General features: G+C 36.5%; 1 protein-coding gene across 1 annotated transcript in view; it reads right to left on the bottom strand.

Moving 5' to 3' along the window:
• Positions 1 to 20059, bottom strand: part of LOC119782568 (BMP/retinoic acid-inducible neural-specific protein 3-like) — a 72724-nt gene that overhangs the window by 20740 nt on the left and 31925 nt on the right. The window contains exon 4 of the mRNA XM_038283588.1: positions 9084 to 9189. Within this exon, the coding sequence (XP_038139516.1) occupies positions 9084 to 9189 (106 nt within the window). The remainder of the gene's footprint in view (positions 1 to 9083; positions 9190 to 20059) is intronic.

The following is a 20059-nucleotide window of genomic DNA, read 5'->3' as shown; positions in this document are numbered from 1 at the left end:
GCTGTTTGTGTTGCCTCTACTAGGAGATGTTAACACAGATGGAGAGCTATGCTAAAAGGAGCTCCAGTTTCTTCTCAGATATATCGGAACGAGCTCGGGAGGAGCAAAGAGCAGAGTCGTTGCTCCTCCACGTCGAAAGGAGCCAGCTGACGTGGCTCGAGCATCTGTTCTGGAAGCCTCCTGGTCGCCTCTCTCGTGAGGTGTTCCAGGCACGACCTACTGGGTGGAAGCTTCAAGGAAGGCCCAGAACACGCTGGAGGGACTATGTCTCTGAGCTGGCCTGGTGTCGCCTTTGGGTTCCCCGCCAGAGCAGCTGGAGGAGCTGTGTGTCGATCGGGAAGTCTGGGGATCTCGGCTTCTGCTGAGTTACAAACACTGAAAGATGCTTTATTCTCAATTTAAACAGTTGTTCATTGTCCTCTGATTTTTATTTCATTTTAGCTTCTGCTAACGGTGTTGGCTTTGGTTGATACAATGAGAGAGTGGCGGCCTAGTGGTTAGGGCATAGGGCTTTGAATCCTGAGGTTGTGAGTTTGATCTCCCACTCCCACAGACTTCCCCTGAGCAATACCCTTACACCACACTGCTTCCCGGGCACCGCACAATGGCAGCATCACAAGGGGATGGGTTAAATGCAGAGAAATAAATTCTCTCTTCACAAAACAATCACATTTGTTTGTTTCAGTAATGCAGTGCGGCATTGCCTAAATTAACAATAGTCAAATGTTAAAAATACTTTAAAAAACCACTCTGGTAATATTAATCTTTTTTGGTTAACTCTGTAGGTTTCAGTCCAGAAAGGCATTACTGCATGATTTTTTAGGTAAAAAAAATTGCCTCCATTGATGAAAAATACAACAAAGTCTATGTAATTTTTTGAGATAATTATGAGGTTTTGAGTCTCATAAACTTTATATTTTGTTAGTTGATAGGAATATTACAAAATATTTAGGCCAACATGATTAACAAGTTGTGGATCCCTTTAACTAGAGAGGATCAAATTGATACTCAAATAATAAAAAAAAATGCAAAAAGCGTAATTTCCTCCCAGTGGTGATAGGGAAATTTTCATGAGGTAGCCAGGTAGGCTCCAATGCAAACTGATAGGTTTTCTTTTAATTACATAGAATACACATAGGTGAATGCAGAGACGAACTCTCCCCTACGAAACCTAAAGACGAATTCGTAAAAGAGCACATAATCATTTATTTGTCCTCTTTATTTTTGGTATACTGCTATGATTTGTTTTATTTTTTTTTTGCAACATTTTTGTGTTGAGAAAGTAGGATTTTTCATATGATGCTGCCACCTTAAGGTTTAGAGTAGACATGTTCCAGGGTATCCAATTACATCCGAGGGGGAACAATATATCATAGGGCAAGGGTGTAAGTTGGTGTGGACAAGTCATAGGGTAGGGAGCTACCTGCGCGACGCCTTTTTTTTGTTAGAAAGGACAAAGCCAAAAAAATGTGAATAACATAAATTAATTTAATGCTTACAGCTGAAAACAGAACTGTTACAATATTCACTTATATATTTTGTGCAAAAATATCACATAAATCTAAACTTAACAAGTTTCCCCAAAAATAAGCTGATACAAGAGACAAAAAACCAAAAACAATCAAAGCTTTCTACATCAGAAACTGAACAACTCTGAACAGGAAAACAGATTCAATATATAAAACTGTAATGGACTGAAAGTCCTGTTTTTTATGTGGGAAATTATTTGCGTGACTTTTAGTATAATTCTGATATATTGGCGCTTTTGTCTCTTTTTCTATGGCAACGATACTGAATGTGGTGTAGCTGACGTAACAGGGCGGGACAAAAGTGGTTGGAGGTTTTTTTTCCAACAGTTCAGTTATATTTTAAATAAGGTATTCACTTATTTTACACTATTCTCTATTCTTTTACTACTTTAAGTCTCTCCTGACTAAAATTGGGTCTTAATATTTCCACAAGTCCCTCTAACCTGCAAGTCTGAGTCCACTGCTGTCCCTGAATCGGTTAGCATGCTTGTGGCCTGCTGAATGACACATATACAACAATAGAACCTTAAAATGTCCTTTATCTCACACATCTCATCAAGAATATTTTCGCAACACTGTTTGCATTTTACCTGAAAATCCGTAGCATCTTCCACTTAGGAAGCGATCTGAATTATATTTGTTCCCTGTTAGAAAGAAGAATAACCTGCATTAAATGCTGCTGTCATGTTTTGTGACTCATTTTAATTCGCCCAAAAAAACTTACACTTGGATGGGGAGAAAGCGAGAGGCAACAGATTATTTTTTCTGAGGAGCAGCAGAGTTTTTTTGTTGGGGTTTGTGGACAGTGAGCAGTGGGGAGAACTTTTTTATTTTCTTTCTGAGGAGCGGCATGAATGGGGTTTTAATCAGATATACACAGCACCGAAAGTAAAATACGTGCACAAAATATTGGTGGGGACATGTCCCCCTACCGGTCAAGATTGGTAGGGACATGTCCACACCAGTCCTTAAGGAAGTTACGCCTATGTCATAGGGTGAATAAACGTCCGTATTTCCCGGGACATATCCGTATCTCACGTCCTGTCCCGGGCGTCCCGGGTTTTTTTTTTAGAAAGTGAGGAAATGTCCTGATTTTTTAAATTACCTTAATTGGACCATTAAATTTACAGGCACTAGGGGAATGCGCACGACGCTGCGTGTGACGTAATCCCTGAGCCGCGTCAGTGCGGGCAGCCCTGTTCTTCATCAGAATATAGATAGCGTGGCTGTCAGTACGCCAACAATATGCAAAAGCGCAAATGTATGTTTACCTACAATTTACAAAAGAGTTTCCCCGCTTTCAGACCGGGTCGAGACAAATGGGAGGCCTTGTGCACAGTGTGCAAAGCAGGCACATATGTCTCGGTGTCCAATGGAGGTGCAAGGGATCTGAAAAGCCACCTGGACACCGAAAGTAAAGATAGTCTATTGATATGTTTGTTCGTTTTTGGTACATTTTGAATAATTTTTGCTACACAAGAGGTATTTTTTGTTAATTAGCTCATTTGTTAATTTATTTTTTTCCAATAGCCTACAGAACAGACATTATTTCGTTCATTGCTGAGGCTGAGTATCATCTGTTATTGGGAGTTGAGAGTTATTGTTAACTTTTATTGTTAAAGGAGAATTCCGTTTTTTAACACTTTTAGCCCATTTTCTGTAGTGTCCAGGATGAAATCGAATGATCGACACCAAAATTTTGACAATTGGTCCTGTCTCTGCTTTTTGGCTCATTTAGAATCCCCCCCTGGCTGCTTCAGAACGGCTTCCATAGTGCATGTCCGATAATGTCCTTAAAACAACCTTAAACATTCTTTTTTTTTTAATATGCTGCTCACCGGGTCGTCAGCGCTGTTCAATGACGTTCCAAAAAAAGTTTCGTAAAGAAAAAACCTTCCTGTAGTGTTTTATTTAGCATTTTGTAAATCCCATTGAGTTCTGTTGGAATAGTCAATATCCCTCCGCCACCGGAAACGGAAATGGGGCCTGTTTACACAGTTGTAGTCTTTTCGCTTCACTCTGTGTACTCCGACGTCGAGGTGCTAACGTCTCTGTTAAACACTTTAAAAAACTCTGAAAATGGAATACGAAAGGTGGATTCTTGATTCTCGACGTCGGAGTACACAGAGTGAAGCGAAAAGACTACAACTGTGTAAACAGGCCCCATTTCCGTTTCCGGTGGCGGAGGGATATTGACTATTCCAACAGAACTCAATGGGATTTACAAAATGCTAAATAAAACACTACAGGAAGGTTTTTTCTTTACGAAACTTTTTTTGGAACGTCATTGAACAGCGCTGACGACCCGGTGAGCAGCATATTAAAAAAAAAAGAATGTTTAAGGTTGTTTTAAGGACATTATCGGACATGCACTATGGAAGCCGTTCTGAAGCAGCCAGGGGGGGATTCTAAATGAGCCAAAAAGCAGAGACAGGACCAATTGTCAAAATTTTGGTGTCGATCATTCGATTTCATCCTGGACACTACAGAAAATGGGCTAAAAGTGTTAAAAACCGGAATTCTCCTTTAAGTGAGGGATGTTTAGATGAGACATTATTTCTTTCGTTGTGCTTTTCATTCGTTACAGGAATGTTTAAGCATTTTTATTGAATACATTTTGAATGAAATTATCGTTTGTTATTGGAGTTATTGCCGTTGACTTTTACTGAAAAGCATTTGTAATAAATCAACTGTAAATATCATGTTATTGTAGGATTACGTAGGTCTATGTTAAGTGAGTGCATGCCACAGACATCTCTATGCATGGGAACAGAGATCCGCTCCAAGGTGTCCTGGTTTTCCCAAATGAAAATATGGTCACCCTAACATATCATAAGGCAGGGCCATGGACCCCCAGCCCCCCCTCTAGATCTGCTCCTGCTCCTTCCTAGACTTCAGTCAGGTGGTTTAGTACACATCAATACTCTCATTGTTATTCAGAAAGAAATTAATGTGTATTAGGCCAATGGTACAACTGGTATCATAAATGGGCACTATGGTCTTTGAGTCGGCTCTTACTGAACATTTCTACAATTTAAAATTTCAAGCAGGATGAAAAAGATGGCAAGAAGATAAAAGATTAATGTCGGCAGTTCTAAGGAACAGCTCTTGTGGGGGAGTAGGAATTTACAGGCTGCTAAGCAGCAGGTTTGGGTCAATAAGAAAAGTGAAAATATCATCAGAGGTGTCCTTTGAGCAAGAGCTCTGACATTTTGTAAAAATAAGCCTCTGCAGTCTTTTTTTTTTTTTGTCGAGTTCGGGATTATTCCGCCTGCACCCTTCATGATGAACAAGATGGCTTGACACAGTACGACTTGTTCCCGCTGAGAGTAGCAGGAGGCAGACGCATAATGACAATTATATTTTCCAACACATAAACCAGAAAGCATTCTGCTAAAATGTGCATTAACGCTGCAACAGTAAACTCTAACACTTACTGCTAATTGTGGTGGGGCTTTTATCATTTCAGCAATCTCAAGGACTAATTCAAATACAGTGTTACATTTAGTCCATACAATTGAAATGAAAAACACACAAGAGTGAAATAAGTGTTCACACCCATTAAGTAACAATTCATTGGAGCACATTCTGAAGTTCAGAATGGTAGATATTTATCAGCATGCGGTTCCAATTTGCCCTTGCCGCTTCGCAACATTTCTTCACACCTATCAGACTGTGAGGACATCACTGATCTTAATGCCTCTGATGATTCCAAAGATTTTATTTTCATAAGTAGTTTTAAACTTTGGCTAGACTCTTCTAAAATATTATTATTTTTAATAATTAATTAGATGATCTAGATCAAGAGTTCTCAAAGTCGGGGTCAGGACCTACGTAGTGGGGGGTCAAAGCTACCAAGTGATGATGCGAAATGGTTTAAACAGTTATTGGGAAATGATTAGTGAGGTATGTGGAAGTCAAAAATATATAATAAAATGCATGAATATCCCATGAGATAAAATAGATTTAGCATTTATTTGTTATTCTTCCCTTTGCCCAATCAATAAAAAAACATAAAATAATACATTAAAAGGAAAATTTAATAAAATAAAAATATAAAGTACTAACATTTATTTATGTTATATTTATAAATAACTATAGAATGAAGTAATCAAGAGAAAATGTAGTTTTAGGAGGTCGCCAGTCTGTTGTTTATTTCAGGGTCTCAGGCTCAAATTATTGGGAACCTCTGATCTAGATGATAACTTAGATTTCTTGCATCCTTCTTCATCTTTTCCGCAGATAAACCCCGGATCATGGGTCTAGCACAGCCATGGTTTACTGGATATTTATATTTGTTTGGTGATGTTTTAGTGTCAAACTTACCTGTGTCAAAGTCAAAAATTGGTTTCTTCAGACAAAATAATATAAGGTGACCAGACGCATTTTTACACTTAATTTTTTGTCGCTTAAATATAAATACATTTGTAAAAATCCTTCCTGATTCCATCTCGGTAAGATTAATTTCTTTTTATCTACAAGCTGGAAATGTCCCCAGATTTTAATGTCAGATATCTGGTCACGTTAAAATAATACATTCTCCCATAAGTCTTTTAGACATATAAGCCTGCAACCGATTTTGTATAAATTGTGTTTGGGATAAAAAAAAACAATAAAAAAAACAAAACACCCCCACCCCCAGAAAGTCTTCCTTTTTCTGCATCTTTGTTTTTATTTTATTTTATCAATTTGTCATATTGACCCATCTGCAGTTTGATGATAGCTGCAAAAGCTCCAGCTATCATCTCAATCCTCATCACCATGCAGGGGAGCAAAACGTCTCGCCTGGTCAGCCAGGCCAACGATGACCCTAACGACTCCCCCCTTTCAGAGCCAGAGACCAGGCTAAAAAAGATCTCAATGACTCCCCATTCCTAAGAGGTGGATCTGTTCTTCCGGTTCAATTTGCATGTTTTCTAAGCCTTAACAAAGCTTTATATGGCGACTCTATAAAGCTTGAAACTCCATTCTAAACCAGAGATTTTGAATTGGAAAAAGCTTCCTTGATGGGAAGCAAAACGTCTTTAAACTTGAAAAACAGTGGATTTTTTTAATTTTTTTAATTTTTTTACTTTTTTGGAATAACTATGACTTGAATGACTAAGAATCTTCACCAGGATCTCTGTACAAACTGGATTTAAATAAGGAGATAAAAGAAAATTCCTTTGGAGGCAGTTTTCTTTATTGCAGGTCAATTTCTTTCACTATAGTTGATAGTGGGAGTGAGTTTAATTAGTAGAATTACACTTTGTTAAAAATAAAACACTAAACCTTGTAATTCAATCATCTTTTTTGAAGCTACTTCAATTATTTAAGGCAATTGCTTCACTAGATTCCTAGTAAAATAATTTATTTATGTAAGTTAGATTAACTTGAAGAAATTAATTTACTGGAAGATAAAACAACTTTCCAAACTAAATTAAACTAACTTCATTAAAGTGTATCCAATAAAGTCTTAAGTACAATGAACAAAATACATCGTATGTAAACAAAATGTAAGACTAATAGTTAAATTTACTTACCTTTTTCAAGACAAATGGTTTCCTAGATTTTTTAAAGTAAATTAAACTTTTCAGATTTTAAAGAATTGGTTAATATCAAATAATTTGAGGTTCAAATAGATCTCTAGATTCCAAAAAACAACTGAGTTAGAAGTGATTTTTTTTTTAGTTTCAGATCTTAACCCCTAAGAAATAATAAGAAATTATTTATTTGTCATTTTTTTATTTAATCATGATTCCGATCATAAGATCACTTAACTTCAGATTGTTTCATTAATCAATAACTTGAATGTTATTAATTTAATGATTTAAAGGTTTCAAAATATTTCTAATCAAAAGTAGAATATTTAAAGCTTCATGAATTCTTTTGTGACCTAGTCTACCTTAATTGGATGTGTATTAGCGGACTGCATTAGCACAGCAAGGAAATCAAACCAGAAATATAGTCCTCTTCCTTTGAAGTAGCCCTTAAACGTGCACACAGACATGAAAATATCAGTTAACATTAGAATAAAGGTGCCATATTAATCATTTCCATCTATTTGTGCTGACAGAAGCTGAATGGCACTTTGTGGGATCGACTTCAGTGTGGCATTTTAATAGAGTAGAAAAATGCTTTTTAAATGGGGACAGGAACAAAGAGGCAGACAACTGAACAGGTAGATTTACACAAAGGTAGAAATGTGAAAAAAAAATGAACAGAAAAATAAGAGGCTTTACAGTACAGGGAAATTTAAAACATTAAAAAAAAAACTGAACTGTAGAAAAAAACAACAAAAAAACAGTCATATTCAGTAACAGATGCAAATGTATGGAAGAGGATTAGGGCCACTGAAAAAAAAAAAAAAAGTTAACTGATTTTTAAATTTTATTTCAGTTTAACATGGGAAAAAAGTCAGAATTCTGACTTTTTTTATTGTCAGAATTCAGTCAGAAGTCTGAGATTAAAGTCAGAAATCTGAGAAAAAAGTCAGAATTCTGACTTTTTTCCAATGTTAAACTGAAATAAAATTTAAAAATCAGTTAACTTTTTTTTTTTTCAGTGGCCCTAATCCTCTTCCATACAAATGAATAGGGTATCAACAAAATGCACAAAATTACCATATAAGATAAGGTTTTCTAAAGATCATGTAATTTCATCTCCCACAACTCATCATTTATGATCCTATTTTTAATCAGTTTTCAGACCCACGACTTTTTTAAACTAAAGATACGCAACATATCGTTATTGGCCGATATAGGCATAAAAACTTAAACTATGCCATTCCGACAAAATAACTCAAGGATATACACATGTAGATGAAATTGTTGGTTTATTTTGAACAAAATATTGGACAAAAATGTTAATTTATTTAGCAATAAAAATACTGTTAATGGATACCTACAATCTTGTTATATGAAGATGATGAAAACAAATATAAAAAATGTATGAAATCAAGAGGAATATAAAGTGCAAGTACAGTGAACGTGCAATATGCACTATTTTTGCAGGCCACGTATCACTTTACTTGGATTTATCACTTTACTTGGATTTAGTTTTTACATATGCATAGATATATGTTCAGATATATATACAGAAGAGCTATATGTGTATATATTTTATCTCTTTTTATTATTATTTTTTATCTTTATTATATCGTATAGTTGGATGTGTGTATATATTATATAAAACTGTAACTGGAGAGTGTAACAAAAGTAATTTCCCTCTGGGATTATTAAAGTATTTCTGATTCTGAATAATATGAGTTAAGAGGTTATAATTTCAAAGTGTGCAGCCGGTAACCCCTATTCACCCCTAACCTTCAAACACAGATGTTCTTAACCTTTTAACTGGCCAAACCAAAATATTAAAAAAAGCATAAAAAATGAATAGTTTAAATCAGCTGCTGATCTTTAAGGGTCAAGCTTTCCATATAAACAGCTGTAGCCTTATTGTGGTGGTATAAGCTGCAGATTTGGAAGCATCAGATATGCACTGGGTGGGACAGTTAACAGGTTAAAGACATGAACCATTTGTGAGCTACTCATACAGTGTCTCATGCTTTGCATTTACCTTGCAGCTGAACCTTGTTTTCAGGGCTGTGAACCAGAACAGAGCTGACCGTGTCCAGATTGTCATAGTTGCTGCATCCGAGAGGCCCGGTTCTCGTTTCTGTCACCTGAAACGACATTAGGAGAATCCAGAAAGACCAGATCAGCGTACCACAGCCTTTTCTGCAGACTTACTTCACTTTTTTTTCCTTTTTTTTTAAAGCAGGTCAAGAGAACATATTAGCACATTAGAAGCATACTTTTCCCTCAATGGGATCTGCAATACAAAAACACCGCAAAGGTTTTAATATAAAGCTCTTTAATTATAAAGACTCTCCTCCACAGACAGAATATTTATCCCACCAAACTTTGAAATATTTCAGGAGAGTAAAGCAGCTGCTTCTAATATAAATTAGCCTTGAGGATAAATGTAGGAATGCAGGAACATTGCTCAGGCTGTATTTGCATATATTTTGCTCCAAATTCTTCTTGATTCTCCCTGAATCTTGATGCGTGATTTTTAATGGAGGTGCGTGTATCGCCGGTGCTGCTTTCCATCGCTCATAAAACAAGGCGTTCATCTCCCTCTGCTCACATTCTCATTCTCACTGATCTTCAATCCGACTAAGCTGCAGAGTTCCTGCAAAGTGGTAAAATGAATGGAAGTCAGACTGGCTGGAAATGAATGGAATGGTATCTGGAATCCATCAAGCTGATGCATAACCAGGCTAACACGTTCTCATTTTAGGTGGGGGGCACTTGTCTTCATCAGTGGCCACTCACTTTAGCATCTACGTTTGCCCCCTCGGCCTGATTAATGCACGCGCTCTAATAGCCACTTCAGATGATAAAATGGATGATTGGTGTTTTATACGAGAGGATACACAACCGGCGCTCCACTCTGCCTCCTAACTCCCCTGATTACAGTTTGCCACAGAGCAGACAATGTCTCCTAAAAGCTTGTATCGTCTGTTTATTAATATGCTGTACAGATGGATGTTAGCTACAGCAGCTCAAAGACGGGATTTATGAGATTCCGGTTAGAATCAATCAATTCTCCATCTTTCCATGAGATTTTTAGGAGGCGTGAACTGCATCTAAGAGGAAAAGAGGCAAGAAACAGAACTGACAGTCGTGCGCTCGCCTGCAGTCACAGGAGATGCAACTGTCTGGCCAATTCTGTAAATAAGTATTTGCTCTTAATCTGACTGATTAAATAGGCTACGGGTAGAGAGTCCCTGAGCTGGTATTAAAGGATTTATGATTCCAAGTTGTCCTCCAGTTTAGTTTCTAAAATGTCATAAATAAAAAGTTTGCTCTAGATGAATAAAAGTACCGGAAACAGCCTTTTGAAATTCTGTAATATATTATTTTCTTATCAGGCTGTGAAATACTTTTATCTTATATTCAGTTTGGATATAAAACTGCATTTTAGATCACTACATTTTGTAAAAATGCTTCATGAACATATGAACATATTCTTAGAGGAATCCATAGAAATATTTTTTTCATTAGCTAGGAGGAGACGCCATTACTTTAAAAATGAATTTAAAAAAAAGAGAATTACTTTAAAAATATGCTAAAAGGAAGACATGTTTCAGTAATGTAATGGATTGTTTTGCACTTACACATAATTCCGAATAAATTCCCCAAGTATTTTATGGGATGTAAAACCAAAAAATTTAGTGTGGAGTGAATGTGCAAATGGGCTTTGAGAGTAACTTTGCTGTTTTCTGTGATTTTGTTATTTTTTTTTTTACTTATTTCAAATTAATTTTTCATGTTTTATTTTTTCCCCCGCACATTTTATCTTATTTTTAGTTAAGTTTTTGTGTTCAGATTAAGTTTTATGATTTGCATTCTTTTCAAACTGCAAAGAAGCAAAGTATAGTGTTTTTATAAAATTTAAGAAAAGTAGTGATTTTGAATTTTGAAAGTAAAATAAATATATTGGAGAGAATATATTTTCACACTGATAGCAAAAACTGATGTTATTTGAGACCAAAGAAAGAAACTATTTTGTCACAGAATAAATAAGAGGGAATAAAAGCCCTTACAAGAATATATAGTAAAAACATTTTCTATCAAAAACAGATTTCTCTCTGAAACCTTCTTTCCTCTCGATTTAAGACATTTTTCTCGATGTGAAAAATGTCATTGACCAGTCTCAACAGAATTGACAATTTAAACCTGTTTTTGTGGAATTCATAAAAATATGAAAAATAGAAAAAAAAAATTTAAGTAAAGTTTAAAGATGTGAAATATTTTTAAAATTACATTGTTTTAAAAAAAGACATTTGAAAAAGTCAAATATAAAAAACGTGCAAGGTCTTTTTTATTTCAGAACTATTTTTTTCTAAATTCAATTTACAAAAACAATATTTTCTTTAAAACTCCCTTTTATATACTTTTACAAAATATCCTCTTTAATTGCAACAATAATGGAAGACATTTCTCTCCATAATTTTAGTTTGCTGCCTAAGCATGCACAAATTAAACTGACACTGTTGGAAGAATTTGTCGTTCATTTTTAGCATCCATCTTCCATAAAGTCAGCTGTCCATCTGTCCTTGACTGTTTAGTTTAGAAACATTTAGCTAAAGCTGTATTATACCAAAAGCATCCGACTGTTCAAAGGTATCAGTCAGGAGAAGTTTACATAAACATTTTCATTGCATATTATATATAGAAAGTGGTTGCAGAAACTGACAAGATAATTGGAGAAAATATCTGAACATTACAAAAAGGTGCCAAATAGTTTCATGCATTCGTCCATAAGTGTGGACTAAAAGAAAAGGAGCTGTAATTCTGGTGTGTGCGTGTTTTTAGTAAGTTGCAGGCAGCTTCTCTGAATAGAGGATCTTCGCTGGAGGGCATGACAGCTGACTGCAGCTACACACTATAACCTTATTTGCAATTCCCTCATCAGCTGTTGGGGATTTTTACTGCTGCCTTACTGGTAGAGAAAAGCTAAAACATGTTCCGCAGAGTAACACCCCTTCTGAAAGGTCTGGTTGTTTTTGGCTTTCTTTTTCATTTCTATCCCAATCAAGCTGGTTGCTGATCAATCAAACTAATCTTCTGTGCTTCACAGGCAGTTCTCCTCTGATGGTTTCCACACCTCTCAGTTATCACTCCAAGCCTTCCCAAGACTGATCTCTCTAGGAACCCATCCATGATTTCCCATTGCAGCTCCTACATTCCCAGCAATCCCCTCCCTGCTGGCCCTCAAAGTATCCACCCATCTTGAAAAGCCTCCAACAGCCTCACTCACATTCAAGCTCACTCTGGAACTCAATCTAACGTGAATACTATCATCCAGGATCCCAACCTCCAACATATTCGTTTAGGAAGCTTCTTCTATTTTGGATGCTTAGACTCTCATTGCTGCCATTAAATCTGCTCTGGAGCTGGCCTAGTGGTTAGAGTAGTGTGTTTGTGCTCTGAGAAGGCTGCAAATACCTGACGGGATCCCCACAGCCTCCACTCAGAGTCTCTGGGCAAGACCCTTAACCCCACACTGCTGCCCGGTAGAGACTGACATTTTTTCAGGAATCCCACGGGTCACGGGATTCCCGTGGGATGGGAGTCAGTATTAGCAATGATCACGTGATTGGGACGGTACAGGATTAAACATTAACGGGAGCAGACGGGAGCGGGAGAAAACCAATAGTAACTAAAACAAAACTAGGATCGATTGCAAAAAATAAAATAAAATAGAAAGAAAAAAATCCAGTTCTGGCGCCGCCATTTTGTAGATTTTTTCCTTGAAGCCTACACTATAATGCGAGTCAAAAAAAACTACACGACCCAAAAACCAACAGTGCTTCCGCTATGAGTTTTTCACCCGCGCTCAAAAACAACAATGGAGGGACCAACAGTTACTACAGTTAGAAACAGGAACTTAACTGACCCTTCATATAAATTCCGATTCAATGTATTGACAGAAGTCTTATTGAAGACAACAAGAATGGGAGTGGTGCAGGAGCGGGAGTCATTTTGAATGGGAGCGGGATGGGAGTGGGAGTAATTTCACCAGGAGTGGGACGGGACAGGATTTAGATTTCTACTCTGGCCCGGGATCGGGACAGGACACAATTTTTTTACTGTGGGAGTGGGACGGGACAGGAGTGAAAATCCACTCCCGTGTCAATCTCTACTGCCCGGACACCAAACAATGGCAGCCAATTGCTCCCCAAGAGGTTGGGTTAAATGAAAAGGTAAATTTCTCCAGTGTGAGATCAATAAAGTTGATTATTATTATTTATTTTATTTAACTAACTGCACTTCCGTTATCTCTGGATGAATCTTCCTCTTGCTTATTGTAAACTAATCTAGATTTTAGCTTAAGTCCCACTCAGGTTGAAAAGGGGAAAATCACCCCAAGCTTAACAGAGAATGCACTCTGGTTTAGTTAAACCTAACTTTATTTTTCCATAATTCCAAAGTTGTGTATTTGTATGCAGAGGTGTCAAGTAACAAAGTATGAATACTTTACTAGATACTTTTTAGGTATCTATACTTTACTCCATTACTTATTTTTCTTCCTACTACTGACTTCTACTCATTACATTTTCACACAGGTATCTGTACTTTCTATTCCTTACATTTTTAAAACAAACGTTACTCGTTACTCTTGGCTTTAGTTTAATGTTTATAAATATTTATTTCCCGTCATGTGCTCCATCCAATGCAGATCGTTGGCTCCATCCACATCTAGTGAAAACTAGAGTCATTGGATGAGTCATATAACGCAAACGCTCATTGGTTAGCTAAAGGAAATCATCAGAAGCAAGCAGGTGTTCTTCAAACTGCAAACGTGAATTGTCTATGCCATGCTACAATGTGGGATTCAGAAAAAGATATTGAAATGTCTGAAAGGTCGGGCACAGGCGAGAGCGTATCGGGAGACGCAGACCAACAAGACCTCCCTCATCCATCTCAGAGAATTTTTCAAAATAGTCGAAGCTTTCAGTTCATATAGTGGCATCTGGCTGTTTTTTTTTTAAAGGTTAAAAGTAGTTTTTTGGAGTAGTTTTTTGGGAACTTTTTACTTTTACTTGAGTAAAAAGGTGAAGTTGATACTTCAACTTTGTTGAGTGTTTTTAAACGGCGGTATCTATACTTCTACTTGAGTAACAAATGTGTGAACTTTTGACACCACTGCTTATATGAAGTTAGAATTCTACCAAAAATACTACAAAGGAATAAACAACCATATAAGCAGTTTTATTTAAAGCACACACACATAAACTACTCTCCATGTGCATTTTGAACAGTGCAGATTAAACACCATGAGGCCCCCAGTATGTCACAACCATGAGTGTACGCATGTAGATTCTGTCCCCCTCTGTCTGTGCGCTCATGTTTTTTTTGGCACATCTTGAATCATCAAATTAACAGAGATTGCTGGAAACAGTAAAATTCATAACAACTGACAAAATTTTGCGAATTTTTTTAAACTAGCTTGTGTTTTTTCTTTTACTTTTATTGAAACATGCTCAAGAGAGATGCAAACACCCTTTTTCAAATAAGTTAGAGGTATAGTGGAGGATTTTCATCAGTTTTTGAAAAGACCCGTCCCCTCCACTTAAAAAAAATATGCACATGCACAACCCTGTACCCACTCCTGAGAGGAACGTCTATTAAATGCGTGCAAGAGCATGCACTAGCCAACTTCTCCGCATGCACACACTGTTTTAAAGATTTGCAATTTTTCCACTATGTCAGACTTACATTGTTAAGTGAAAATGGGGACGAGCACGTAGGATGGCCTTACAGTAAACATATCAACAGAATGATTGACAATTAGGAGGACCACTTATTTTGATGATCCACCTAGAAAAAGAACATCCTCCACTATACCTTTTGAGTAACAAATAATACGTAGAAATAATTTTCCTCACATGACAGATCAGCCATTTCCTCCATTGCTGGCGTCATGAATGCAATTAGTATCTAACTTTTCTCTCTGTCTCATTGCTGTGTCCTAATGTCCGTCCTAACCCCTAGATCCCTCAATCACTATATATATAGAGGACTATATAGTAGACTTTGTAGTGAACTCAGCTAACTAGCTGATAATCACAACTTTTTGCTCCCTGTTGGGTCACGTTACTCCACCTCCGCGGGCGGTGCCTGAGCCATCTTTGTTATTTGTAAGGAGAGCTCTCACAAACCAATCTAGGATATATCTGCTCATCTAGTGACCATGGGTGATCACTACTTTTCATGGTGCAATGTGGGAAATTTAGAGTCCACTACTTTTTCATCCACTATATAGTGCCCTGTATGGTAGTGATGTTATGAGATAAGCTGAGGCTTCGAGGCGTGTGTCGAGTAATGGAGGGGGCGTTTCCCCGAAGCGCGTGTTGAGGCGTGATTCATTTAGAGGCGGGGCCAAAATCGATGACATCCGAGGCCTCGCTACCGTGATACCACGTGGCCGCTTCGGGAAGTGGTTCGGGAAGCGCAAGAAATTTGACAGGCATCTAAACAGCCTCAGTGTTCAGTCAAGATGTGGGAGTTTGGAGGAGAGCTGCTGTCAGCTGGATAAAGTTTGGATAGATTCTAAGAATAGATTGGTTGGAAAAACAACCAATCTAGATGCTTAAAACTAATTTGGTTAGAATAAACAATGTAATGATCAAAATTTGAGCAAACCACCGGACAAAGTCAGTGTTAACACGTTGGTGTTAAGTAGTATTTTCTCCCTGATATGGTTAATCTACATAGGTGGCGTGATCTGTAAGAAGCAGGCTCTCGCTCTAGAAGTTGATGGTTCAAGTCCTGTCTTTGACTTTTGAAAATTGCAATTAAACTGGCTGATGAGACTAATTTGCATCGTTTTGCCCGAGTAAAAATATAGATTGGGTAAATTAGGTCGGTTTAGTGGAAAAATTGGTTCCAACCTGATTAAAACCAAAAAACGTGGAAAAACTATCATGTTTGAATAAAAATGAGAAATACCTTTCATTTTGCTCATCATTGCTCATCAAAGTATTTTCCCTCTGGGATTAAATAAAGTATTTCTGATTATGATTGCCCAGTTTGCCCAATTTGCACAAACACTTTCACTGTCTGCTTGAGTTTATTTCACTAAAATGGCAGAAAAACGGTGCACCTTAAATTATTGTTCTAAGAAATTTTACACTTAAAAAAAATGACAAAAGATTTTACCGTATTATACACACCAACCATCAACAATTTCTAGGGAACTTGAAATGGGGAAAAAAGAAAAACAGTTGCTAAAAAAACAGATTTTATTACAAACTTTAGTTCTGCTGTCCACCAGTAGGTGGTGACATGTTCACATGTAGCCTCATGAACTGTGGGGATCGTTGAAGCAATTTGGCCAAATGGTTCAATGCCTTATGAGGCTTCATCTTACCATCACTACTGTATAGTGATTATGGCGGACGATCGGACACAGCCTTTGTCTCCAGATGGCATAAACCATCACAATGGTCCATCACAATACAAGCTGATGTGATAAAGTCTAAAAACATGCCATGCTTTTGCATGGCCTCCCCATTTCGCTACAAACGACAGAAACATGTCTAATTGGCTTTTTTTCTTTTTACTTTTTAAATGTTGCCTTCTATGATACAGGATCGGTAACAAGAATCTTCCTAAAAGAGTGAGACAGCTGTTGTTGAACCTAAGCATGCAGAATGGGCCGGATCAAGCACTAGCAAGTGTTAGAATAGCTCAGTTCAATTCCAGACGTAAATCCAATTAAGAATCTGACAGGACGTGAAAATTCATTTTAACAGACACTTTCTACCTATTTCAGCTGTGCTTGAACCGGTTGGAGAAGAAGAATGGCTACAAACGTCAGTAGAGAGACGTGCAGAGCTGGGAGAGATGTACCCTGAACGACTCGCAGCTGTAATTGAAGCGAAGGACGGTTCACAATCTGCTGACTCTGCAATGCACTGTATAATAGATGCACCCTGATTTTAATATTAGCTGATACTAAACTGCTTCCTAGAGACAGTTCCCACTGCACACAACAGCTCAGGTGTTTTAAACGGCCTCTAGGATCTTTCCTAACCGACTCTGTGATCGACTGAACTTGATGGCAGTAAAATGTCTTTTTTTTTTAAAAACAATTAATGTTTGCAAAACCTCCAGGTCACATAGATGGAACGGCTGAAAACAGTTTTTGCTCTAATCAAGCTTCAATCAAACTATGTTGTTGTATCTCTACCAGCTTCTACAAAAATCGAACTGCAATCCTCCACATTATTTCCATATCACACTTAGCCTAAAGGTTCAAATAGTGTTAACTCTATAAATCTAGGAAGTCACTCTATAAATCCAAAGCAGGATAAGCAAAGTGATTTCATATAATATCCAAACGGCTGTGTCTTGGAGGTGATTATTAAAGCGCAGAAATAAAGACTTTAGCAGATGAAGACAATTAGCAGCAGGACTAATCTTCGCCCCGGTTTATAGGATTAAAAACTTGTTCTGGCATTTTACTCGAGCAAATTAATTCGACCCATTTTAATGTGAGGACTGTACAGGAAGGTTTTTGTTGATGATTAATATTTTCCCTGTACAGTGTCAAAGTAAGGCAGAGTAGGGGAATGGTGATGGATTTATCACAAATTACTCCTGATCAAAGATCTTAATCTAATAACAGAAAAAAGGAATAGTTTTATAATCCGTAACAGGAAAAACCATGAACATTACATATGAAAATCAGATGTGAGACCCATGTACAAAATGTCACATTAAGATGTGGTACACATGTAAATCACATGTAAAATTACATTTAAATATTTGGATTTGGAACTGTTACTGTTAAGCACATGATTCACATGTGCATCACATGTTTATCACATTTATAGATGATTTCCCTGATTTTTCACATGGGAGTCATGTGTATCACATTTTCAGGGGATTAACACATTTTCCACACGTTATAGACATGTGCCTTAAATGTGAATCACATTTGCTTAAAATTTAAATAAAATAAAATGTCATAAACGTGGAAAAATACTGGAATCACATGTGAAAACATATATGTTAAAAACATAGGAATCACATGTGAAAACCTGTTACACATTAAAACATAGGAATTACATGTGAAAACTTAATAGAGGCAAAAAAATTGGAATCACATGAAAGTGTGAGGTATGAGAAAACCTTTCAATTACATGTGACTTCGTCATACATGGGAATAACCTGGGAATCACTGGGGAGAATGTAATACACATGAAAAACATGGGAATCTCACATGAAAACATAATACACGTCAAAAACCTTGAAATTGCATGTGAAAACGTGATATACGTGAAAAACATGGGAATCTCATGTGAAAACAAAATACACATGAAAAACATGGGAATCTCACGTGAAAACGTGATAAACGTGAAAAACATGGGAATCTCATGTGAAAACAGAATACACGTGAAAAACATGGGAATCTCGTGAAAACAAAATACACTTGATAAACATGGAAACTGCATGTGACAACGTCATACACATAAAAAACATGGGTAATTTATGTCTTTACTTAAAAATTACCCATGAATCACATGAAAGCGTGAGATATGAGAACACCTTTCAATTACATGTGACTTCGTCATACATGGGAATAACCTGGGAATCACTGGGGAGAATGTAATACACATGAAAAACATGGGAATCTCACATGAAAACATAATACACGTCAAAAACCTTGAAATTGCATGTAAAAACGTGATATACGTGAAAAACATGGGAATCTCATGTGAAAACAAAATACACGTGAGAAACCTTGAAATCGCATGTGAAAACGTGATATACGTGAAAAACATGGGAATCTCATGTGAAGACATAATACGCGTGAAAAACCTTGAAATCGGATGTGATAACGTGATAAACTTGAAAAACCTTGAAATCGCATGTGAAAACGTGATACACGTGAAAAACATGGGAATCTCATGTGAAAACAAAATACACGTGAAAAACATGGGAATCTCATGTGAAAACAAAATACACGTGAAAAACATGGGAATCTCATGTAAAAACGTGAAAAACATGGGAATCTCATGTGAAAACATAATACATGTGAAAAACATGGGAATCGCATGTGAAAACATGATAAATGTAAAAAACATGGGAATCTCATCTGAAAATATAATACACGTGAAAAAAATGGAAATCGCATCTGAAAATATAATACACATGAAAAATATGGAAATCGCATCTGAAAATATAATACACGTGAAAAACATGGGAATCGCATCTGAAAATGTAATATACGTGAAAAACATGGGAATCTCATGTGAAAATGTAATATACGTGAAAAGCATGGGAAGCATATGTGAAAATATGATACATATGAAAAACTTAAATCACATTCAAAACGTGATACATGTTAAAAACATGGGACTCACACGCGAAAACATGACACCTGGGAAAAACTTCCGAATGACGTGAAAAAGTGTTACATGTTACAAGTGTTACATATTTTTCTATGAGAAATAGGAATCACATGTGAAATTCATGGGATCATCATTTGTAATATGAGAATCACATTTGAAAAAATGTGAAATACACTGTATTTTTTTCATGCCATAAATTAAAAGAACATAATAGTTTTATTTATAACCATAATGACAAAATGAGTTTTATCTTTCATAAATCTAAAACTACTACCAGCAGCAAAAACAGAGACTGTTTGAATTCCCCTTTTTAATCTTTATCAAAGATTAAAACAAGGCCTTAATTGAGCTGTGATTTACCAGCTCTGTAAGAACCATAACTGATTATAAATATCAGTTGAATCAATTTGAATATAAATAGAGGAAATAAAAAATGACGTAATTAGATTTCACTAATCTGGCTGACATGTTTGCTGTGTTTATTTTTGAAAAATTGCCATTTTTTTCACAGAGAAATCCTGAATAACATTCGGGATGGGACTCTTGCTGGGCCCTTTTCAAACTCTAATTTTACTGCTAGGGTGAGTAAATTTTTTAATATCATCCAAACTGCCAGAAA

This window comes from Cyprinodon tularosa, unplaced genomic scaffold (assembly GCF_016077235.1).
Source record: "Cyprinodon tularosa strain WSP-4 unplaced genomic scaffold, ASM1607723v1 ctg195, whole genome shotgun sequence".
Taxonomy (NCBI): Eukaryota; Metazoa; Chordata; class Actinopteri; order Cyprinodontiformes; family Cyprinodontidae; genus Cyprinodon; species Cyprinodon tularosa.
This window is presented reverse-complemented; position numbering and strand designations above follow the sequence as displayed.